The 25,421-nt window shown below is 41.7% G+C and overlaps 1 protein-coding gene across 2 annotated transcripts in view; it reads right to left on the bottom strand.

The window, feature by feature from the left end:
• The window catches only part of adam11 (ADAM metallopeptidase domain 11), a 73,314-nt gene that overhangs the window by 24,852 nt on the left and 23,041 nt on the right, over positions 1–25,421 (bottom strand). For both annotated transcript variants that reach the window (XM_064923750.1, XM_064923749.1), the window contains 9 exons: positions 23,447–23,521; positions 17,401–17,472; positions 16,605–16,771; positions 15,485–15,569; positions 15,203–15,293; positions 14,813–14,964; positions 14,592–14,663; positions 13,652–13,744; positions 13,306–13,386 (listed from right to left, as the gene is read on the bottom strand). In XM_064923750.1, the coding sequence (XP_064779822.1) occupies positions 13,306–13,386; positions 13,652–13,744; positions 14,592–14,663; positions 14,813–14,964; positions 15,203–15,293; positions 15,485–15,569; positions 16,605–16,771; positions 17,401–17,472; positions 23,447–23,521 (888 nt within the window). The remainder of the gene's footprint in view (positions 1–13,305; positions 13,387–13,651; positions 13,745–14,591; positions 14,664–14,812; positions 14,965–15,202; positions 15,294–15,484; positions 15,570–16,604; positions 16,772–17,400; positions 17,473–23,446; positions 23,522–25,421) is intronic.

Genomic DNA, 25,421 nt, shown 5'->3' with positions numbered 1-25,421 from the left:
CCTGGAGAAGAATCGTCTTTCACCCGTAAACTCTCAAGTTGTTCCAGCAATGTCTTAAAATTTGTCTCTTTGGTAGCGTCGGGGTTGTTCAGAACAGGGTGGTCCTTCACTGGCATCAAAGTAGTCTGGTCCGAAGACGAAGAAGACAACACATTTGTAGCAGCAGGCGATAGGAGACAGAAAATAACAGCCAAAAATAACATCTTCATGTTGCACAGCCCACCTTTCTGGGCGAGCTGTGCCATTTCAAAAGTAGGCAGTACAAATTACAAGTCAAACTACTAACTGGTCAGCTGAGCTTTGTAAAAGTGATTTGGGTTCACTGTTCACTGTCAAAGATACATAAGATATGGACCCAACATGATGTAATAGAGGAGTCGATTATGACATCACGAGTTCCAGAATGTTGACAGTGGACAATCAACAACTCTATAACCTGCTCTTCATTTTATTCATTCATTCAGATAATTCATTAATCTCTTCGGAGACATTTGGCAATTTGTTTGACGTGCAGTCCCTGTCCCTTAAAACAACTTCAGGAGTTTGTTCCTGTACAGGAACCAAATCAGCGGAAATTCCAGAGCGCCAACTAATTGTACTCGTTAAAACTCAAACTTTCATTAAAATTCACATGCAGGGTACTCAATTCAAGCCACACTCGTTGTGAATATAGCCAACATGTCAGATTTGTAAAATGCTTTTCGGCGAAAGCATGAGAAGCTATTATCCGATAGCATGCAGCCCCAGAAACACACAAAGGGGACGTAAACAAAGAAATTAGCGTAGCCGGCGCTACCCAAAACGCAGAAATAAAATATAAAACATTCATTACCTTTGATGAGATTCTTTGTTGGCACTCCTATATGTCCCATAAACATCACAATTGGGTCTTTTTTTCGATTAAATCGGTCCATATATACCCAAAATGTCCATTTATGAACCCCGTGAAATCCATGTAAAAAGGCACCTTTCCCTACGCAACGTAATTTTTTAAAATTCATAAAGTTGCCTATAAACTTTGACAAAACACTTCAACCTACTTCTGTAATCCAAGTTTAGGTATTAGTAAACGTTAATAAACGATCAAATTGATCACGGAGCGATCTGTATTCAATAACTAGACGTTTACAAAACAAAGTCCAGTTGCTCACGGACATTTTTTTCAGTTGCGCACCTGAAGACCGGATGTACTATTGACTAATCTAACCAAGGAAAAAGGGCCCTGGTAATCACAACACTGGCGACATCGTGTGGAATCTGTAGGAAATACAAGCACAGTTCCATCATTTAGGACAAGCCTTAGACAATACAAATACTGGCGGATGGATTTTTCTTTGTAGATTTTGTGATGAGGTTTTCTTGCGATTTTGCAACGGAACTCGTTCTGTTATAGTCACAGACACCATTGAACCAGTTCTAGAAACTTCAGAGTGTTTTCTATGCACACATAATAATCATATGCATATACTATATTCCTGGCATGAGTAGCAGGACGTTGAAATGTTGCGCGATTTTTAACAGAATTTTGAAAAAAGTAGCGCGATCTCTAACAGGTTTTAACGTCTTTCTCCGACAACTTTGGCAAATGCCCCTAAGACCTAAAGCTCCTCGTATACTACCAGATCATGATATCTACGCTGGTGCTTGTGATGACCCAGCTAATTATGAGCTTTCTGACCAGGGGAGTGAGACACTTTTGGGCCTTCCTCATGGCCCGCACCGCCCCCCTTGGAAATCAAATGTTTAAAAACAAGTACTGATACTTTTGTCACTAAGAAATGATTTTTTAAACCTCTCGCTCTTGCTGGATGCATCAATGTCTGGTTCATACATGCATAATCTGAGAGAAGAATTACTGTCTTACCTCAATTAGCCACGAAATCCCTAGTTTGAAAGCGACTGTTTTCTTGAAGCTGTGCCACGCCATTTTCCTTACATTTCCCTCCACATTTACATCCATGTGGGCCAGCTCCCTAGCAATTAGAATTCTAGCCAATGAGCTTCAGCCCCTTACATTTGAGTGACAGCTAGCAAGAGGCCTGCCCAACATTATCCAATGAGGTTGCAGGGCTAACAGCTCAGAGGACACAGCAGAGAGAGCGAGCGAGTGAAATTACTCGGTGCACATACAGTGCCTTCAGAAAGTATTCACACCCCTCGACTTTTGCCACATTTTGTTGTGTTACAGCCTGAATTTAAAACGGATTAAATTGAGATTGTGTCACTGGCCTATACACAATACCTCACAATGTCAAAAGTGAAATTCAGTTTTTTTTTACATTTTTACAAATGAATTTCAAATGAAATGTCTTCAGTCAATAAGTATTCCATGCCTTTGCTATGGCAAGCCTAAATAAGTTCAGGAGTAAAGTTTGCTTAACAAGCCATATAATACGTTCATTGGACTCTGTTTGCAATAATAATGTTTAACATGATTTTTTAATTACTACCTCATCTCTGTACCCCACACATACAATTATCTGTAAGGTCCCTCAGTCAAGCATTGAATTTCAAACACAGATTCAACCACAAAGACCAGGGAGGTTTTCCAATGCCTCACAAAGAAGGGCACCTATTGGTAGATAGGTAAAAATAGAAAAGGCAGACATTGAATATCCCTTTGAGCATGGTGACGTTATTAATGGCACTTTAGATGGTGTATCAATACACCGTCACTACAAAATACAGGTGTCCTTCCTAACTCAGTTGCTGAAGAACAGTGGTGGAAAAAGTACTGAAAAGTCATACTTGAGTAAAAGTAAAGATACCTTAATAGAAAATGACTCAAGTAAAACTGAAAGTCACCCAGTAAAATACTACATGAGCAAAAGTCTAAAAGTATTTGGTTTTAAATGTACTTAAGTCTTAAAAGTAAAAGTATTAATCATTTCAAATTCCTTATATTATGCAAACCAGACAGCACAATGTATTTATTTATTTACGGATAGCCAGGAGCACACTACAACACTTAATTTACAAAAAAAGCATTTGTGTTTCGTGAGTCCGCTCGATCAGAGGAAGTAGGGATGACCAGGGATGTTCTCTTGATAAGTGTGTGAATTGGACCATTTTCCTGACCAAATGTAAGAAGTACTTTTGGGTGTCAGGGAAAATGTATGGAGTAAAATGTACACTATTTTCTTTAGGAATGTAGTGAAGTAAAAGTACAGATACCCACAAAAACGACTTATGTAGTACTATAAAGCATTTTTATTGAACTACTTTACCCCACTGCTGGAGAGGAAGTAAACCGCTCAGGGATTTCACTATGAGGCCAATGGTGACTTTAAAACAGTTACAGAGTTGAATGGCTGTGATGGAATATTGATCAACAACATTGTAGTTACTCCACAATACTAACCTAATTGACAGAGTGAAAAGAAGGAAGACGGTACAGAATAAAAAATGTTCCAAAACATGCATCCTGTTTGCAACAAGGCACTAAACTAATACTGCAAAAAATGTTGCAAAGCAATGAACTTTTTGTCCTTAATAATACAAGCATTATATTTGGGGCAAATCCAATACACCATATTACTGAGTGCCACGCTCCATATTTTCAAGCATAGTGGTGGTTGCATCATGTTATGGGTATGCTTGTAATGGTTAAGGACTGGGGAGTTTTTCAGGATAAAAAAGAAAGGGAATGGAGCTAAGCACAGGCAAAATCCTAGAGGAAAACCTGGTTCCGTTAGACACTGGGAGATTAAATTCACCTTTCAGCAGGACAATAACCAACAACACAAGGCCAAATCTATACTGGAGTTGCTTATGTAACAATTGATAAACACTATGGGCTACTGTATGTTTAAGCTTAAACTCTATTGGACCAGTTAGGTTCGCTACTGGCGCAGTAGGGAGAAATGAAAACCCCACAACTGAATAATTTAGGAAAAGAATGTCGGCTTGTATTTTGTAAATAAAAATACTTACAAAAACAATGAATCACCTTGAGGAAATATTGATATGTGAAATGTGTAGAATGAGCTCAATATGAATTAAATACATAAAAAGACTTAGATATCGGCCATATACAGTGGGGCAAAAAAGTATTTAGTCAGCCACCAGTTGTGCAAGTTCTCCCACTTAAAAAGATGAGAGAGGCCTGTAATTTTCATCATAGGTACACTTCAACTATGACAGACAAAATGAGAGAAAAAAATCCAGAAAATCACATTGTAGGATTTTTTTGATTAATTTATTTGCAAATTATGGTGGAAAATAAGTATTTGGTCAATAACAAAAGTTTTATCTCAATACTTTGTTATATACCCTTTGTTGACAATGACAGAGGTCAAACGTTTTCTGGAAGTCTTCACAAGGTTTTCACACACTGTTGCTGGTGTTTTGGCCCATTCCTCCATGCAGATCTCCTCTAGAGCAGTGTTGTTTTGGGGCTGTTGCTGGGCAACACGGACTTTCAACTCCCTCCAAAGATTTTCTATGGGGTTGAGATACGGAGACTGGCTCGGCCACTCCAGGACCTTGAAATGCTTCTTACGAAGCCACTCCTTCGTTGCCTGGGCGGTGTGTTTGGGATCTTTGTCATGCTGAAAGACCCAGCCACGTTTCATCTTCAATGCCCTTGCTGATGGAAGGAGGTTTTCACTCAAAATCTCACAATACATGGCCCAATTCATTCTTTCCTTTACACGGATCAGTCGTCCTGGTCCCTTTGCAGAAAAACAGCCCCAAAGCATGATGTTTCCAACCCCATGCTTCACAGTAGGTATGGTGTTCTTTGGATGCAACTCAGCATTCTTTGTCCTCCAAACACGACTTGTTGAGTTTTTACCAAAAAGTTATATTTTGGTTTCATCTGACCATATGACATTCTCCCAATCTTCTTCTGGATCATCCAAATGCTCTCTAGCAAACTTCAGACGGGCCTGGACATGTACTGGCTTAAGCAGGGGGACACGTCTGGCACTGCAGGATTTGAGTCCCTGGCGGCGTAGTGTGTTACTGATGGTAGGCTTTGTTACTTTGGTCCCAGCTCCTCCTGAGGTCATTCACTAGGTCCCCCCGTGTGGTCCTGGGATTTTTGCTCACCGTTCTTGTGATCATTTTGACCCCACGGGGTGAGATCTTGTGTGGAGCCCCAGATCGAGGGAGATTATCAGTGGTCTTGTATGTCTTCCATTTCCTAATAATTGCTCCCACAGTTGATTTCTTCAAACCAAGCTGCTTAACTATTGCAGATTCAGTCTTCCCAGCCTGGTGCAGGTCTACAATTTTGTTTCTGGTGTCCTTTGACAGCTCTTTGGTCTTGGCCATAGTGGAGTTTAGAGTGTGACTGTTTGAGGTTGTGGACAGGTGTCTTTTATACTGATAACAAGTTCAAACAGGTACCATTAATACAGGTAATGAGTGGAGGACAGAGGAGACTCTTAAAGAAGAAGTTACAGGTCTGTGAGAGCCAGAAATCTTGCTTGTTTGTAGGTGACCAAATACTTATTTTCCACCACAATTTGCAAATAAATTCATTCAAAATCATACAATGCGATTTTCTGGATTTTTTTTCTCATTTTGTCTGTCATAGTTGAAGTGTACCTATGATGAAAATTACAGGCCTCTCTCATCTTTTTAAGTGGGAGAACTTTCACAATTGGTGGCTGACTAAAAACTTTTTTGCCCCACTGTTTGTTGAAGCTTAAAGTCTATTGCACTAGTTAAGTTTGCTACTGGCGCAGTAGGGAGAAATGAAAACCCCACAACTGAATAATTTAGGAAAAGAATGTCGGCTTGTATTTTGTAAATAAAAGTACTTACAAAAACAATGAATCACCTTGAGGAAATATTGATTTGTGAAATGTGTACAATGAGCTCAATATGAATGAAATACATCAATAGTACAATAGACTTAGATATCGGCCATATATCCTGTCTTTAGTTTACTGGGGTGCACCCAACTCTATCTTAATCTGAGGGCCTCTCAGATTTCAATGGTCAGTTCAATAGCAATACAATAAACATGAATCCACAGAAAAACAAAAACCAATTCACAAATACAGACTTATAAACCACTATGACATTGGTCAAATTAAACAAAACCAAAAATATATAATAATGACAAGACTTCAAAATGGTTGTGTAGCAATGATCAACAATCAATTTGACAAAGCTTGAATATTTTTATAATAATGGGGAAACATCGTACAATCGAGGTGTACAAAACTCTTGAGAGGCTTACGCAGAAAGACCCACAGCTGTAATTGCTGCCAAAGGGGATTATAACATGTATTGACTTAGGGGTGTGAATACTTATGTAAGTGAGATATTTCTGTACTTTATTTTCAATAAATGTGTTAAAATTTCTAAAAAGATGTTTTCACATTGTCATTATGGGGTATTTTGTGTCGATGGGTGAGAACAAAATACACTGCTCAAAAAAATAAAGGGAACACTTAAACAACACAATGTAACTCCAAGTCAATCACACTTCTGTGAAATCAAACTGTCCACTGAGGAAGCAACACTGATTGACAATAAATGTCACATGCTGTTGTGCAAATGGAATAGACAACAGGTGGAAATTATAGGCAATTAGCAAGACACCCCAATAAAGGAGTGGTTCTGCAGGTGGGGACCACAGGCCACTTCTCAGTTCCTATGCTTCTTGGCTGATGTTTTGGTCACTTTTGAATGCTGGCGGTGCTTTCACTCTAGTGGTAGCATGAGACGGAGTCTATAACCCACACAAGTGGCTCAGGTAGTGCAGCTCATCCAGGATGGCACATCACTGCGAGATGTGGCAAGAAGGTTTGCTGTGTCTGTCAGCATGGAGGCGCTACCAGGAGACAGGCCAGTACATCAGGAGACGTGGAGGAGACCGTAGGAGGGCAACAACCCAGCAGCAGGACCGCTATCTCCGCCTTTGTGCAAGGAGGAGCACTGCCAGAGCCCTGCAAAATGACCTCCAGCAAACCACAAATGTGCATGTGTCTGCTCAAACGGTCAGAAACAGACTCCATGAGGGTGGTATGAGGGCCCGACGTCCACAGGTGGGGGTTGTGCTTACAGCCCAATACCGTGCAGGACGTTTGGCATTTTCCAGAGAACACCAAGATTGGCAAATTCGCCACTGGCGCCCTGTGCTCTTCACAGATGAAAGCAGGTTCACACTGAGCACATGTGACAGACGTGACAGAGTCTGGAGACGCCGTGGAGAACGTTCTGCTGCCTGCAACATCCTCCAGCATGACCGGTTTGGCAATGGCTCAGTCATGGTGTGGGGTGGCATTTCTTTGGGGGGCCGCACAGCCCTCCATGTGCTCGCCAGAGGTAGCCTGACTGCCATTAGGTACCGAGATGAGATCCTCAGACCCCTTGTGAGACCATATGCTGGTGCGGTTGGCCCTGGGTTCCTCCTAATGCAAGACAATGCTAGACCTCATGTGGCTTGAGTGTGTCAGCAGTTCCTGCAAGAGGAGGGCATTGATGCTATGGACTGGCCCGCCCGTTCCCCAGACTTGAATCCAATTGAGCACATCTGGGACATCATATCTCGCTCCATCCACCAACGCCACGTTGCACCACAGACTGTCCAGGAGTTGGTGGATGCTTTAGTCCAGGTCTGGGAGGAGATCCCTCAGGAGACCATCCGCCACCTCACCAGGAGCATGCCCAGGCATTGTATGGAGGTCATACAGGCACGTGGAGGCCACACACACACTACTGAGCCTCATTTTGGACTTGTTTTAAGGACATTACATCAAAGTTGGATCAGCCTGTAGTGTGGTTTTCCACTTTAATTTTGAGTGTGACTCCAAATCCAGACCTCCATGGGTTGATAAATTTGATTTCCATTGATAATTTGTGTGTGATTTTGTTGTCAGCACATTCAACTATGTAAAGAAAAAAGTATTTAATATGAATATGAATTTCATTCATTCAGATCTAGGATGTGTTATTTTAGTGTTCCCTTTATTTTTTTGAGCAGTGTATATTTAATCCTTTTTGAATTCAGGCTGTAACACAACAAAATGTGAATTAAGTCAAGTGGTATGAATACATTCTGAAGGGACTGTATCTGCACATTTCTGATGTAGCACAAGATTTTCAGGGACACTTTTGGCTTGTGAGTGCTACTTTCAGAACTACTGGCAAAAAAAGTATGCAAAAGTACAGAAGAATCATTTGTTAAACCATTTTTTTTCTCTGAAAAATCTATTTGATCAATTAAATAATGTTTCTTATTCATTTACAACACAACAGTACAACAACAAATCAAAATACCCAAAAATGACTTTAAACATACGTTTTAAATGCAATATATTTTTATTACTATTCTAAAGAAATTCAATTCAATTACAAACAGAAAAAATAAGTCTTCATAGGTGGCAGTCTCCATGTGATCTCATTTGGAGATTCAATATCTGCTGCTTTTATTCAATGTCACTTGGTTTAAGAAGTAGCCCTCGGTCTTAATCGATACAAACCTCAGTGAGCCCGGAATGTGTGTAGCAGGGCTTCTCGGTTGCCTCGTAGTTGGATGCCTCAGCATTGTCGGATACAACTTCGGCTAGCTTGGTGTCGAATGGGTTTAATGCCACCTGGATGGTAGGCTCAGAGTCAGGCACAAGAAAGTTCTCTGGGATGCTAGACAGAGGCGGCTCACACTCTCTCAGGCTGACGGCACTCTTTCCGAGTCTCTTTTCCGATTCAGATTTGTCCTCGGTGGAGATGGACTCCTTTGACTTCGGCAACTCTTTTGCCGAACCATCAGAAATGTGGGCACACTGTGGTGTGGATGATGCCTGTTTCAAACCAAAGCGTGAAGATATGCTCTCCCGGACTCTGGACACCAGTGTCTGTGGTTCATCGGTGGCTGGTTGTCTTTTCTTCAGCCTGGCAGCGGCCATAGCATCAGATCTCCTTCTAGCCTCCTTGGAGATTCTCACAGCATCATAGAGAACTACTATTACGATGAAGCCATAGAAAAAGAGCCCCAAAATCAGGTTCACCTTCACAAGTGGCTCGGAGTAAGAAGGGTCGGTCAATATGTTGACTCTGGGTTTGATCTTCAGGGTGCTCTTCTGAGCTTTTGAAGCTGGAGCCTGAACATTTTCTTTGAAGACGTCATCGTCACCATGTAATGCTGTTTGCTTGTAAGCCAGTAGATAAGGAATAGGTCTCTCTACAATCTTCTGGGGGACTTTAGCTTTACCTTGGAAAGTATCATCTTTCATCCTCTGAGGTTGTTCCAGCATCTGGTCCACTTGCACCATTTTGGTCAGTTTTGCAGCATTGGGGATGTCCTGAACAGGGTGGTCCTTCACTGGCATCAAAGGCTTGTGCTCTGGAACATAAATCAGGGGCTCTGAGGGGTCCTTGGCATTTTTGGAGGAATATCCTTTAGTCAACTGGCCCACATTACTTGGAGAAGAATCGCCTTTCACCTGTAAACTCTCAAGTTGTTCCAGCAATGTCTTAAAATTTGTCTCTTTGGTAGCGTCGGGGTTGTTCAGAACAGGGTGGTCCTTCACTGGCATCAAAGTAGTCTGGTCCGAAGACGAAGAAGACAACACATTTGTAGCAGCAGGCGATAGGATACAGAAAATAACAGCCAAAAATAACATCTTCATGTTGCACAGCCCACCTTTCTGGGCGAGCTGTGCCATTTTGATGAAAGAAATCATCTTTCAAAAGTAGGCAGTACAAATTACAAGTCAAACTACTAACTGGTCAGCTGAGCTTTGTAAAAGTGATTTGGGTTTACTGTTCACTGTCAAAGATACATAAGATATGGACCCAACATGATGTAATAGAGGAGTCGATTATGACATCACGAGTTCCAGAATGTTGACCGTGGACAATCAACAACTATGTAACCTGCTCTTCATTTTATTCATTCATTCAGATAATTCATTAATCTCTTTGGAGACATTTGGCAATTTGTTTAACGTGCAGTCCCTGTCCCTTAACGGCTTTCTCCGACAACTTTGGCAAATGCCCCTATGACCTACAGCTCCTCGTATTCTACCAGATCATGATATCTACACTGGTGCTTGCGATGACCCAGCTAATTATGAGCTTTCTGACCAGGGGAGTGAGACACTTTTGGGCCTTCCTCATGGCCCGCACCGCCCCCCTTGGAAACCAAATGTTTAAAAACAAGCTCTGATACTTTGGTCACTAAGAAAGTATTTTTTAAACCTCTCGCTCTAGCTGGATGCATCAATGTCTGGTTCATACATGCATAATCTGAGAGAAGAATTACTGTTTTACCTCAATTAGCCACAAAATCCCTAGTTTGAAAGCGACTGTTTTTTTTAAGCTGTGCCACGCCGTTTTCCTTACATTTACCTCCACATGGGCCAGCTCCCTAGCAATTAGAATTCCAGCCAATGGGCTTCAGCCCCTTACATTTGAGTAACAGCTAGCAAGAGGCCTGCCCAACATTATCCAATGAGGTTGCAGGGCTAACAGCTCAGAGGACACAGCAGAGAGAGCGAGCGAGAGAGAGAAATTACTCGGTGCACATACAGTGCCTTCAGAAAGTATTCACACCCCTCGACTTTTGCCACATTTTGTTGTGTTACAGCCTGAATTTAAAATGGATTAAATTGAGATTGTGTCACTGACCTATACACAATAATGTCAAAAGTGAAATTCAGTTTTTTGACATTTTTACAAATGAATTTCAAATGAAATGTCTTCAGTCAATAAGTATTCCATGCCTTTGCTATGGCAAGCCTAAATAAGTTCAGGAGTAAAGTTTGCTTAACAAGCCATATAATAAGTTCATTGGACTCTGTTTGCAATAATAATGTTTAACATGATTTTTTAATTACTACCTCATCTCTGTACCCCACACATACAATTATCTGTAAGGTCCCTCAGTCAAGCATTGAATTTCAAACACAGATTCAACCACAAAGACCAGGGAGGTTTTCCAATGCCTCACAAAGAAGGGCACCTATTGGTAGATAGGTAAAAATAGAAAAAGCAGACATTGAATATCCCTTTGAGCATGGTGACGTTATTAACTTCTTTGATATAGGGGGCGCTCTTTTAATTTTTGGATAAAAAGCGTTCCCGTTTTAAACAAGATAACTTGTCACGAAAAGATGCTTGACTATGCATATAATTGACAGCTTTGGAAAGAAAACACTCTGCCGTTTCCAAAACTGCAAAGATATTGTCTGTGAGTGCCCCAGAACTAATGCTACAGGCGAAACCAAAATGAAATTTCATACAGGAAATGCCCCAGATTTTGAATGCTCTGTGTTCCCAATGTCTCCTTATATGGCTGTGAATGCGCCAGGAATGAGCCTACACTTTCTGTCGTTTCCCCAAGGTGTCTGCAGCATTGTGACATATTTGTAGGCATATCATTGGAAGATTGACCATAAGAGACTACATTTACCAGGTGTCCTCAATGGAAATTATTGTGCAATCTCCAGCTGCGTCCACTTTTCCATTAGGTTCAGAGGAGAAAGGCAACTGCCACGAATTATTTATCATCGAATAGATATGTAAAAAACACCTTGAGGATTGATCCTTAACAACGTTTGCCATGTTTCTGTCGATATTATGGAGTTAATTTCGAAAAAAGTTTGGCGTTGTAATAACTGAATTTTCGGGGGGGTTTCTTAGCCAAACGTGATGAACAAAACGGAGCGATTTCAAGAATAATCTTTCTGGAAAAACTGAACATTTGCTATCTGAGAATCTCCTCATTGAAAACATCCGAAGTTCTTCAAAGGTAAATGATTTTATTTGAATGCTTTTCTTGTTTTTGTGAAAATGTTGCCTGCTGAATGCTAGGCTTAATGCTATACTAGCTATCAATACTCTTACACAAATGCTTGTGTAGCTATGGTTGAAAAGCATATTTTGAAAATCTGAGATGACGACAGTGTTGTTAACAAAAGGCTAAGCTTGTGAGCCAATATATTTATTTCATTTCATTTGCGATTTTCATGAATAGTTAACGTTGCGTTATGCTAATGAGCTTGAGGCTATGATTATGCTCCCGGATACGGGATTGCGCGACGCTAGAGGTTAAGAACAAGGCTACCTAAATTATATCAGCATATTGATTGCAGTACTCGCGGGGGTAATATACTCGATCACTGCTACTTTAACTTCCGCGATGCATACAGAGCCCTCCCCTGCCCTCGGGCAAATACGACCACGACGCCATCTTACCGGCCACCCTAAACCCACTTCAGTTTGCATACCGCCCCAACAGGTCCACAGACGATGCAATCGGCATCACACTGCACACTGTCCTATCCCATCTGGACAAGAGGAATACCTTGTAAGAATGCTGTGCATTGACTACAGCTCAGCATTCAACACCATATTACTCTCCAAGCTCATCATCAAGCTGGAGGCCCTGGGTCTCAACCACACCCTGTGCAATTGGGTCCTGGACTTTGACTGACTGCCCCCAGGTGGTTAAGGTAGGCATCTCCACTTCGCTGACCCTCAACACTGGGGCCCCACAAGGGTGCGTGCTCAGCCCCCTCCTGTAGTCCCTGTTCACCCACGACTGCGTGGCCATGCACGCCTCCAACTCAATCATCAAGTTTGCAGACGACAACAGTAGTGGGCTTGATTGCCAACAACAATGAGACCGCCTACAGGGAGGAGGTGAGGGCACTCGGAGTGTGGTGTCAGGAAAACAACCTCTCACTCAACGTCAACAAAACAAAGGAGATGATCGTGGACTTCAGGAAACAGCAGAGGGAGCACCCTCCTCCTATACACATAGACATACTTATTTTCCACCACAATTTACAAATAAATTCATTAAAAATCCTACAATGTGATTTTCTGGATTTTATTTTCTCATTTTGTCTGTCATAGTTGAAGTGTACCTATGATGCAAATTACAGGCCTCTCTCATCTTTTTAAATGGGAGAACTTGCACAATTGGTGGCTGACTAAATACTTTTTTGCCCCACTGTATTTATATGTACATATACTCATTCACCCCTTTAGATATGTGTGCATTAGGTAGTTGTTGGGGAATTGTTAGATGACTTGTTAGACATTACTGCACTGTCGGCAACTAGAAGCATTTCGCTACACTAGCATTAACATCTGCTAACCATGTGTAGGTGACCAATACCATTTGATTTGAAAAGGATATACTTGCACATCTAGTAAGAACAAAAGTTCCCACACTAAGAGCTTACTTCTTTTAGGGGTTATTGCAAAACGTAAAACTTTGCAACCAAGCAGTGTGTGGGATTGTACAGTATATTCGCGTTGGCTTTGCACTGCGAGTAAAATAGTAGTGTACAAAATGAGGGTATCCTGAAAACTGACTTAGCGTATTAGTCGTCTCACCTGGCTGGAGTCTCCGGGACACGTCTCCGGGACGTCACAGTCGTTGGTCAATTCGCGACACGTCACGCCCCTGAGCTCGTACTGTCACACAAAGTCATCACTATTTTCACAGCACCGATTTGATTGTATAGGGGACGGTAATTATACATGAAAACTACAACTGCATAGAATAACGTAAAACTTCAGTCAGAAATGCCAATCAAACTGTGGCTGATATCAGTTAAAGTTAAAAAAATAATAATAATAATAGGAAAATGTCTAGTTGCAACAAGTTAACAAGACAGTCATCCTTGTGGTGGACACATGTACAAGTGTAATGCTGGTGTATTTAAGAGTAAGTACTCACCCTGCAACCTCTACAGCAGAGGCCAGTGCTACACATGGCGTCGTGGGTCAAGGTGCACTTCTTACAGCAGGCTCCTCCGCTCCGCGCACACTCCTGCAACCATACCACACACTCTTGTAGCAACACACAATACTAAACGCAGAGGCTAAAGGCGTCGCCATGCTTCCCATTCAAAACAGTTCGGAACAGTTTGTGCATATATTATGCTAAAAAAAAATGTTTTCATTGTCTTCAGCAATGGTTTTTCAGGCTGTTCATGTACACCCCAAAAAAATAGAATTTCGGTCACAGAAGTCTATGCCCCTTTGTTGGTCATTGGTCAACAGTAGGGATTCTTTAATGAAGTGTGATGTAATTCTATGATAGACGACTTGGTTTCATGCACATTTTTTCACTTGAGATATACTGCACCAAACCGCTTAGTTGGATGTAAAATTGCACGACTAAGATCTCCTCAGAAAAACTACAAAACGAATGGCAGATTTCAAATGGCAGTTATCTTAGATTATTTCTGACTATTTTGAGGAAGTGTATACTGGCTTCGGCATCTCAAAAAACAAACAGTACTATTGCTGATTTTTTTCTTGTTTTTCAAGCGAAAGTGTTATTTTTTTATTCCCCCCCCCCCCAATTTCGAACTTGTCTCATCGCTGCAACTCCCTGACAGGCTCGAGAGCGGAAGGTCGCGTCATGAGTCTTCCGAAAAATGACCCGCCTCTTAACACCCGCCTGCTTAACCCGGAAGCCAGCCGCACCAATGTGTCGGAGGAAACACTGTTCACCTGACGACCTAAGTCAGCCTGCAGGCGGGAGGCCCAAGCGAAGCTCTTTTAAGGGAGTACGCAAGCACGCTCGTTCGGTTCGCCTAACCGATTTCGGCTAGGCACCACCCGACCCGAAGCATTCAGAAGCCCTTAAGGGTTTCTACTGTCGGACTCACCACATGGGATCCACAATCACACTCCTCCCCCACCTCCACAAAGCCATTGCCACACTCTGGAGAGTCCAGCAGCTACAAGGAACACAACAGGGGGACAGGAGTCAACACGAGAAACAAAAACAATGCCTTTGTTTGAATGTTTTCTGGCATTCCCCAGACTGGAACTGCCTCCACCACCACCTTCCCTGCACCATTTCCAACCAACCGCAGCCAGAGCTTACCTTGCTGGGCTTATTGAAGAGGCAGCTGCCCCCACCCTGCTGGAGAAAGCGAAGGTACTCATCCACACTGCAGCGTGAGAACTTCCTAGGAAGATAGTAGCCGGTGTCCTCCATGATGCAGCCCAGCCATGGGTCGGGACACCTGCAGTCCCCTATAGGGCCAGAGAATCAAGGACATGTCACATGACGGGGGACAAGACCAGGGTCTTCTTACTTGCTGTTACACACATTGCGACAACTGTTGATGTTAAAAAAGGTCTTAATAACTAACATTTGATTGAATTTGAAAAGAAGCTTCTATGATGTTTACATTGCGCCAGGTTGAGTTGCGTCCTATTTTCTGCGACAGTGTGTACAGAAGTTATTGAAGTGGATGAATGCAGGTCTTACCAGCCGTAGGGCGCTCCTTGTTCCACATCATGCCAATGTTCTGCCCCAGGCTCTGACACAACGTGATGGCCATGGGACCCACGTTGCCGTACTAAAACACACACATGCAAGACAAGTGAGAAAACGCACACACAGGCAGTATATTTAGCTTCTTCCAAACAGGCGGTTTCACTCGGCTACACCTCAGGAGTCTTGTACTCCGAATTGGAATAGCCCTGCCCTAATAGGCTTCTTTTGTGGAGTTGGGTGAGTCAATGACTGTAAAAACAAAAAAGGCCTGACCTCGTTGACTCCTCCTCCCCGCGTGAGGGAACAGATACCCCCAATGTAGGCTGTGCCACTGCGGCTACTCTGGAAGGTCCTCCCCCTACAGGACACACAGGGATTAACAGGCGCTACCATCAAGTTTTAATGTACGGTGCACAAGAACAGTGAAATGCCTTTGCCAGCTCTAAACCCAACAATGCAGTAATGATTAGCAATGTAGTACTAAACATAACGTAAGGTAGAACAAAATCACACAAGAAATAAAAAATAACAAATAAGAAGAACATAAGTAACAATCTATATACAGGATCAGTCCCAATACCATATTTACAATGTGCAGGGGATACTGTATAGGTGTACATGTCATGTGTACTAAGACGGGTGTAATAACATCTGTGGTGGAAAAAGTATTCAATTGTCATACTTAAATAGAAGTAAAGATGCCTTAACAGAAAATGTAAATGTTACCCAGTAAAATACTACTTGGGTAAAAGTATCTGGTTTAAAATGTCCTTAAGTACAGTGGTAGAAAAAGTACTAAATTGTCATACTTGAGAAAGAGTACAAAGTAAAAGTAAATGCTATACATCAAATTCCTTATAGTAAGCAAACTAGATGGCACTATTTTCAAGTTATGTTTCATTACGGACAGAAAGGGGCACACTCCAACACTCAGACATAATTTACAAACACAGTAGTTGTGTTTTGTGAGTCCGCCAGATCAGAGGCAGTAGGGATGACAAAGCGTTATATTGATAGGTGCCATAATTATGTCCTGTTAAATGTAATCAATACTTTTGTGTGTCAGGGAAAATGTAAGGAGTAAAAAGTACATTATTTTCTTCAGGAATAAAAGTAAAAGTTGTCAAAAATATAAATAGTAAAGTAAAGTATAGATACCCCAAAACACTACTTGAGTAGTACTTAAAAGTATTTTTACTTAAGTACTTTACACCACTGAATAACATGCTTATAACAGTTGCTTTGGACATTGCCCCTGTCCACTTACAACAGGCAGTATCAAGCACCGAATGAAATAGAAGTCTAGAATGGACATTGGTATTCCGGTAATATGACTATTGTGTGTATTATATCGTGTCTGTATGGTTTCAAGTGTTATGAGGGGAGAACCCACGAGAAGAGGTGTGTGGCATCGCTGAACTCTTTGATGCTCTCCTTCCTGTACTTCATAAAGTCCCTCAGGGTCAGCAAGGGGTCATTGCCCACAGACACCATGTTCTGGGATGACCACGTCTCCATGGCGACCAGCACGATCCGAGTGTTGAGCTGGTCCTTGTAGATCTGAGGTCAAAGAGTCACGATGACAATGAGCAACTAAGTCAACCATTGCCAGAACAACTATTCATGTAATCTTGGCACCCAGAACTAAATCAGCTACTCGGTTTTGGTCAACATTTGAATGTTAAGGCTGCCACGAGAGATTACTACACATGATTTACCTCACTAACACTATGATGTAATGAACAGTAGTTCATTTGAAAGAAATTTGTCAACAACGCAATTTTAACTGATTATGATGTATATTAGATGATGATCAACACAACTGATATAAACCTGACGATCAATACGGACAGTAACATCTTAGAGTAAACAAGGAAACATAAAAATGGAAAAGTGGATATGGAGTGTGTGTGTGTGTGTGTTAGCGGTTGACACGGTAGTGCCATTTTTTTCCTGTACTGTCCTGATCCAACAACAATTCTATAACCCTGACATGTCCTCCTAAAAAAAAGTATTTAAAATTATTCCTGTACTGCCCGTTCCTGTGAGGACTGTCGATCCTGTCCCAAACTTGACATTAGGATTTCATTCCCATTCCTGAGGAAGTCCTGCAGAACCTGCATGAACCCGAGGTAATGTCAACCTCTAGTGTGTGTGTCTGCATGTGTCCAGAGGCAGACGGTTCTCACCGCATCTGCCATATTGACGACTGCTTTGGCAAAGTTCCTCGTCTGCGACGACGACCGACGTAGCTGCACAAACTACAGCACAGGGCAGAGGGAAGGACCAAGAGCAGAGGGTGGGTGGGGAGGAGAGAAACAGAGATATCCATATTGACCAATTACAATAAATAAACAACCAAAACCTCAAATATTTGATTACGTAGGACAGTGATCCTTATTCCTGCTCCTGGATAGTGTCGTGGAAATATTGAATCAAATATTTCTCATATACCAGAGCTTTCGAATTCAAATAGAGTTTATTACAAAAAGTAGCAAAGCCGAGCAACTCCATGGAAGAACTGACTCACCATTCTTAGTACTTTGCTTTAATACAGTCTTACCCTTCCATAACATAGTCACCCCACTTCTATGTAAGTGATTGATACCTTCTAGACTTGGCCACCATAATCTTGCGTCCTTTCTTATTGGCACAGACATTAGGGCATACAGTAGAAGTCGGAAGTTTACATAAACTGAGTTAAATACATTTGGCTAAGGTGTTTCACAATTCCTGACATCTAATCCTAGGAAACATTCCCTGTTTTAGGTCAGTTAGGATCACCTCTTTATTTTAAGAATGTGAAAATGTCAGAATAATAATGGAGAGAATGATTTATTTTAGCTTTTATTTTTTTTATCACATTCCCAGTGGGTCAGAAATGTACATGCTACCAAATACTAATTGAGTGTATTATCTTTAAATTGTTTAACTTGGGTCAAACGTTTCAGGAAGCCTTCCACAAGTTTCCCACAATAAGTTGGGTGAATTTTGGCCCATTCCTCCTGACAGAACTGGTGTAACTGAGTCAAGTTTGTAGGCCTCCTTGCTTGCACACACTTTTTCAGTTCTGCCCACACATGTTCTATAGCAGGGGTGTCAAAGTCAAATGGACGGAGGGCCAAATAAAAAATTTAGCTACAAACCGAGGGCCGGACTGTTCGAATGTTCATTGAAAAATTTTTAAATGACGCATATAGTCTAGTGAACCTAATTGAACCTACTGAAAACCTAACAAATATATTCCAATATGATCAGATAAATAAAGCAATATTTTCTTATGGCTCTGTCAGTAATCTTTAATTTTCAACAGACACAAAAGACAAATTTCCTTTATATAAAAATCCCCATAACATGAACATTAAATGAAAGAAACCGGTATTCAAGGCACCATCAGTAGCCTATATTTTCTATTTTAGCAAAAGTGGGCTAAATTTACTTCAAAGAAAAAAACAATAATAGCAATTTTCTATCATCCACTCAACTGAAATATTTTTAAAATATAATTGGATTGAAATACAAAAGTCTCGGAGTTGTGTTGTGTCTTTCCCTTTGCTGTCCAAGAACAGACAAATCTCCTCCATCTTTGAAGCACCTTTCCCTGGCTTAGCCATCGCACCTCTGTGTGATAAGGCAAATCACCATGCTCCGTTTCTAACTCCGTCAGAAATGCCTTGAACTGGCGGTGATTCAAACCTTTGGCTCTGATAAAGTTAACTGTGCGCGTGATGATGCTCATTACATGCTCCATTTTCAAGGCTTTACCGCACAACGCTTCCTGGTGTATGATACAATGATAAGCTGTCAGCTCACCTGTCGCGTTTTCCTCTTGCATCTTTTCCCGTATCTTCGCCACCAGTCCGCTCCTGTGTCCACACATGGTGCTCCGTCGGTTGTCAAACCCACGAGTTTTTCCCAAGGCAGCTCCATCTCATTTACACATCTTGACACCTCTTCATATCATGCCCCGTAGTTGTGCCATGCATAGGACGTAAAGCCAAAAACTCCTCTGTCACGCTTAGGCTGGAGTCCACTCCGCGGATGAAAATTGACAACTGGGCAATGTCAGAAATGTCGGTGATCATCCACAGCCAAGGAATATGCAATGAAATCTTTTCCCTTTTTCACAAGCTGCTCTTTTAGATTGATGGACAACTGGTCTACTCTCTCGGCAATGGTGTTTCTGCTCAGACTCACATTTAAAAAGAGTTGCCTTTTTCTGGGCAAACTTCGTCACAAACTTTAATCATGCAGTTTTTGATGAAATCCCCCTCCGTAAATGGCCGGGCTGATTTAGCGTCTTCTGCAAAATAAAACTGGCCTTGACAGCAGCCTGGCCTTGTGATTTGGCTTTTTTGAACAGAGCCTGTCGAGATTTGAGGCCTCGTTTTAATTCCTCTGCCTTTTGTAGCCTTTGTTCCATGTCCATATTCTTGTTTTTGTCCGCGTGTTTCGTTTCAGCTACCTCCGTGAACATATACTCCGACTCCCACCTTGTTTGAAACCCCCGGTTCTCAGTGTCCACCTTCCGTTTTGCCATTTTTGATGGGTATCTGAAAGTTAATTTTACTGTGATGCTGACGACTGCTGTGCCAATAAATATTGAAATGAAGCAGCCTACTGCTCGGTGCGTCACCGTTGCATTGTGGGAAATGTAGTATTGGTGCGTGTAAAAGATCTGCGGGCTGCCGGCTTGCTGCGGTCTGCGGGCCGGTTCTAATAATAAATCAAGATCATCCCAGGGGCCGTAAAAAACCTTCTCGCGGGCCGGATGTTTCTGACATATGTGTTCTATAGGATTGAGGTCAGGGCTTTGTGATGGCCATCCAATACCTTGACTTTGTTGTCCTTAAGCCATTTTGCCACAACTTTGGAAGTATGCTTGGGGTCATTGTCCATTTTGAAGACCCATTTGTGACCAAGCTTTAACTTCCTGACTGATGTCTTGAGATGTTGCTTCAATATATCCACATCATTTTCCTGCCATCTACAACATGATGCTGCCACCCCCGTGCTTCACAGTTGGGATGGTGTTCTTCGGCTTGCAAGCTTCCGCCTTTTCCTCCAAACATAATGATGGTCATTATAGCCAAACAGTTCAATTTTTTTTTCATCAGACCAGTGGACATTCCTCTAAAAAGTACAATCTCTGTCTCCATGTGCAGTTGCAAACTGTAGGCTAGCTTTTTTTATGGCGGCTTTGGAGCAGTGGCTTCTTCCTTGCTGAGCGGCCTTTCAGGTTATGTCGATATAGGACTCGTTTTACTGTGGATATAGATACTTTTGTACCTGTTTCTGCTAGTATCTTCACAAGGTCCTTTGCTGTTGTTCTGGGATTGATTTGCACTTTTCGCACCAACGTACGTTCATCCCTAGGAGACAGAACGCGTCTCCTTCCAGACCGATATGAAGGCTGTGTGGTCGCATGGTGTTTAAACTTGCATACTATTGTTTATACAGATGAACGTGGTACCTTGAGGCGTTTGGAAATTGCTCCCAAGGATGAACCAGACTTGTGGAGGGCTACAATAATTATTCTGAGGTCTTGGCTGATTTCTTTTGATTTTCCCATGATGTCAAGCAAAGAGGCACTGAGTTTGAAGGTAGGCCTTGAAATGCATACACAGGTACACCTCCAATTGACTCAAATAATGTCAATTAGCCTATCAGAAGCTTCTAATGCCATGACATAATTTTCCAAGCTGTTTACAGGCACAGTCAACTTAGTGTATGTAAACTTCTGACCCACTGGAATTGTGATACAGTGAATTATAAGGGAAATAATCTGTCTGTAAACAATTGTTGGAAAAATGACTTGTGTCATGCACAAAGTAGATATCCTAACTGACTTGCAAAAACTATAGTTTGTTAACAAGAAATGTGTGGAGTGGTTGAAAAATACGTTTTAATGACTTCAACCTAAGTGTATGTAAACTTCCGACTTCAACTGTAAATTCTATTGGTGGCGTGACACTTAGACATGCACACTCCTACAGCAGGTCTAATAGTGCCTATAACTGATTAGCTAATGTTCCTGTTGTTGTCTATGTATGATGAACCCATGAGCATGTCCAGTAGCCTTCAGAAGATCAGATATGGCCCAGACCAGTCACGTCTTGTTGGTCTACCTTGCCTCATCCACATGGATAGTGCTTACTTTCTGTTTTTTACATGTCTAATGGCTAACTCGATGTCGATCCAGCTTTGTACACTCACATGGGCTCAGCCTTCATTGTGCTAACATGTCTAATTTTTTAATTTATATAGATTCTTCTTTCTACTTCAAATAGAGAACCGTATAGGTAGTGAAAATCACCAGATGGCTGGAAATTCTCTAACAATAGCCGCTACAGGTTTTTTGCTCTACAGTGAAACACCTGATTCAGATCATCATTAGTTGAATCAGGTGTGATAAAAAAAAACTGCAGTCGTGCTGCTCTCCAGGAGCTGATGATCACTGATGTAGGGCATGTCAGTGCACTCTATGACAACATGAACCGAGTAAGTTGTGGCCATTCGATTAACTTTGATTTCCAATAAAAATAGATTGATGTACATTGCCTTCAGAAAGTATTCACATCCCCTCGACTTTTTCCACATTTTGCTGTGTTACAAAGTGGGATTAAAATTTATTTAATTGTCATTTTTTTTGTCAATGATAAACACACACAATACTGTGTCAAAGTGGAAGAAACATACTAACATTTGTAAAAATGTATGGAAAATAAAACACCCCGAGTCAGTTGGCAGCAATTACAGCTGTGAGTTTTTCTGGGTAAGACTAAGATATTTCCACACATGAATTGTGCAACATTTGCCCATTACTCTTTTCAACATTGTTCAAGCTCTGTCAAATTGGTTGGTGATCATTACTAGACAACCATTTTCAGGTTTTGCCATAGATTTTAAAGCAAATTTTAGTCAAAACTGTAACCGGGCCACTCAGAAACATTCACTGTCTTCTTGGTAAGCAACTCCAGTGTAGATTTGGTCTTGTGTTTTAGGTTTTCTGTCCTGCTGAAAAGGTGAATTCTTCTCCCAGTGTTTGGTGAAAAGCAGACAACTAGGTTATCCTCTCAGATTTTTCCTGTGCTTAGCTCCAATCCATTCATTTTTTTAAATCCTGAAAAACGCCCCAGTCCGTAACGATTAGCATCCCATAACATGCTGCAGCCACCACTATGCTTGAAAATATGGAGAGTGGTACTCAGTAATGTGTTGTGATAGTTTTGTCAAATCCAAAACACTTTGTATTCAGGTCAAAAAGTGAACTGCTTTGTAATTATTTTTGCAGTATTACTTTAGTGCCTTGTTGCAAACAGAATGCATGTTTTGGAATATTTTTATTCTGTACAGGCTTCCTTCTTTTTACTATGTCACTTAGGATAGTACTGTGAAGTAACTACAAAGTTGATCCATCTTCAGTTTCCTCCCATCACAGCCATTAAACTCTGTAACTGTTTTAATGTCACCATTGGCATCATGGTGAAATCCCTGAGCGGTTTCCTTCCTCTCCGGCAACTGAGTTAGAAAGGACGCCTGTATCTTTGTAGTGACTGGGTGTATTGATACACCTTCCAAAGTGTAATTAATAACTTCACCATGCTCAAAGTGATATTCAATGTCTGTTTTTTTTTTTTACCCACCTATCAAAAAATACATGTTAAAAACTATTATTGTACACGAGTGAGTCTATGCAAGTTATTCTGTGACTTTTCAGCACATTTTTACTCCAAAAGAAAGGAGTTGAATACTTATTGACTCAAAACATTTCAGCTTTAAAAAAAAAACATTTTCACTTTAACATTATGGGGTATTGTTTGTAGATCAGTGAAACAATCTCAATTTGATCAATTTTAAATTCAGTCTGGTGTGAAAACATTCTGAAGGTACTCTTTATGCCTAGCCCACTGTTCATTCTGAAAGTATTCAGACCCTTTTTCACATTTTGTTACATTACAGCCTTATTCTAAAACGTATTAAATAGTTTTTTCCCCACCTTCATCAATCTATACACAATACCATATAAATTAGGTATTTCTGTTTTTTACTTTTAATACATTTGCTAACATTTCTAAAAACCTGTTATTGCTTTGTCATTATGGGGTATTGTGTGTATATTGATGAGGATTTCTGTTTGTTTTTTTATCCATAAGGCTGTAATGTAACAAAATGTGGAAAAAGTCAAGGGGTCTGAATACTTTCCAAAGGCACTGTATGTCGACGTGAACGTACCAGGTCATGATCGTTCACCACCATCAGCTCGATGTACTTGGTCTCAGTCTGGACTGTGCGTTGACCTCGTCTGACCTGTGGGGGGGTGGGGTGGGGTGGGGGGCAAGAGAAAGCGCTGCTTCACTTCAGTCTGGAACAACTTAAATGGCACCCCGGTTTCCCAATAGAGATGGAACTTAGGCATATGAGTGTTTTAACAAAGCATCTTTCCTTACAACGGCCGAAGATGTAAAACGCCTCGCAGAGAGAACCGTCTTCAAGTGCGTTGTTGGAGCATTTGTCAATACTGATAGGATCGAAAGAAAGGGAAGCGCTGCTCTTGGATCAGCTTTCTCCATTCAAAATGTACCTTAACAATATAATTATTTCCCAACACTGACGAAAGTTCAGCTTCTAGAGAGATATTACCACCTATGATATTACCAACAATTTGGGACATCATTGCGCACGTTAGACTACACATCATGAAATATATTGAGACACAGCACAGACAGCAGCCTCCAAAGTAGCTAAATAGAACAAATCAAATCAAAGTTTATTTGTCACGTGCGCCGAATACAACAGGTGCAGTAGACCATACAGTGAAATGCTTACTTACAGGCTCTAACCAATAGTGTGAATAAAAAGGTATGTGTGTGTGTAGGTAGGTAAATAAAGAAATAAAACAACATTAAAAAAGATATTTGAAAATAACAGTGGCAAGGCTATATACAGACACCGGTTAGTTGAGGTAGTATGTACACGTAGGTATGGCTAAAGTGACTATGCATATATGATGAACAGAGAGTAGCAGTAGTGTAAAAAGAGGGGTTGGCGGGTGGTGGAAACAATGCAGATAGCCCGCTTAGACAATGTGCGGGAGCACTGGTTGGTCGGGCCAATTGAGGTAGTATGTACATGAATGTATAGTTAAAAGTGAATATGCATATATGATAAACAGAGAGTAGCAGCAGTGTAAAAGAGGGGTTGGGGGGGGCACACAATGCAAATAGTCTGGGTAATCATTTGGTTACCTGTTCAGGAGTCTTATGGCTTGGGGGTATAAACTGTTGAGAAGTCTTTTTGTCCTAGGCTTGGCACTCCGGTACCATTTGCCATGTGGTAGTAGAGAGAACAGTCTATGACTGGGGTGGCTGGGATCTTTGACAATTTTTTGGGCCTTCCTCTGACACCGCCTGGTGTAGAGGTCCTGGATGGCAGGCAGCTTTGCCCCAGTGCTGTACTGGGCCGTACACATTACCCTCTGAAGGGCCTTGCGGTCGGAGGCCGAGCAATTGCCGTACCAGACAGTGATGCAACCGGTCAGGATGCTCTCAATGTTGCAGCTGTGGAACCTTTTGAGGATCTCAGGACCCATGCCAAATCTTTTTCGTTTTCTGAGGGGGAATAGGCTTTGTCGTGCCCTCGTCACAACTGTCTTGGTGTGTTTGGGCCATTCTAGTTTGTTGGTGTGTTTGGGCCATTCTAGTTTGTTGGTGTGTTTGGGCCATTCTAGTTTGTTGTTGATGTGGACAACAAGGAACTTGAAGCTCTCAACCTGCTCCACTACAGCCCGGTCGATGAGAATGGGGGGGTGCTCGGTGCTCCTTTTCCTGTAGTCCACAATCATCTCCTTAGTCTTGGTTACGTTGAGGGATAGGTTGTTATTCTGGCACCACCCGGCCAGGTCTCTGACCTCCTCCCTATAGGCTGTCTCGTCGTTGTTGGTGAACAGGCCTACCACTGTTGTGTCGTCTGCAAACTTAATGATGGTGTTGAAGTCTTGCCTGACCATGCAATCGTGGGTGAACAGGGAGTACAGGAGGGAACTGAGCACGCACCCCTGGGGAGCTCGAGTGTTGAGGATCAGCGTGGCAGATGTGTTGTTACCTACCCTCACCACCTGGGGGCGGCCCGTCAGGAAGTCCAGGATCCAGTTGCAGAGGGAGGTGTTTAGTCCCAGGTTCCTTAGCTTAGTGATGAGCTTTGAGGGTAC

The sequence above is a fragment of the Oncorhynchus masou genome, chromosome 18 (genome assembly GCF_036934945.1).
Source record: "Oncorhynchus masou masou isolate Uvic2021 chromosome 18, UVic_Omas_1.1, whole genome shotgun sequence".
NCBI classification, from domain to species: Eukaryota; Metazoa; Chordata; class Actinopteri; order Salmoniformes; family Salmonidae; genus Oncorhynchus; species Oncorhynchus masou.
This window is presented reverse-complemented; position numbering and strand designations above follow the sequence as displayed.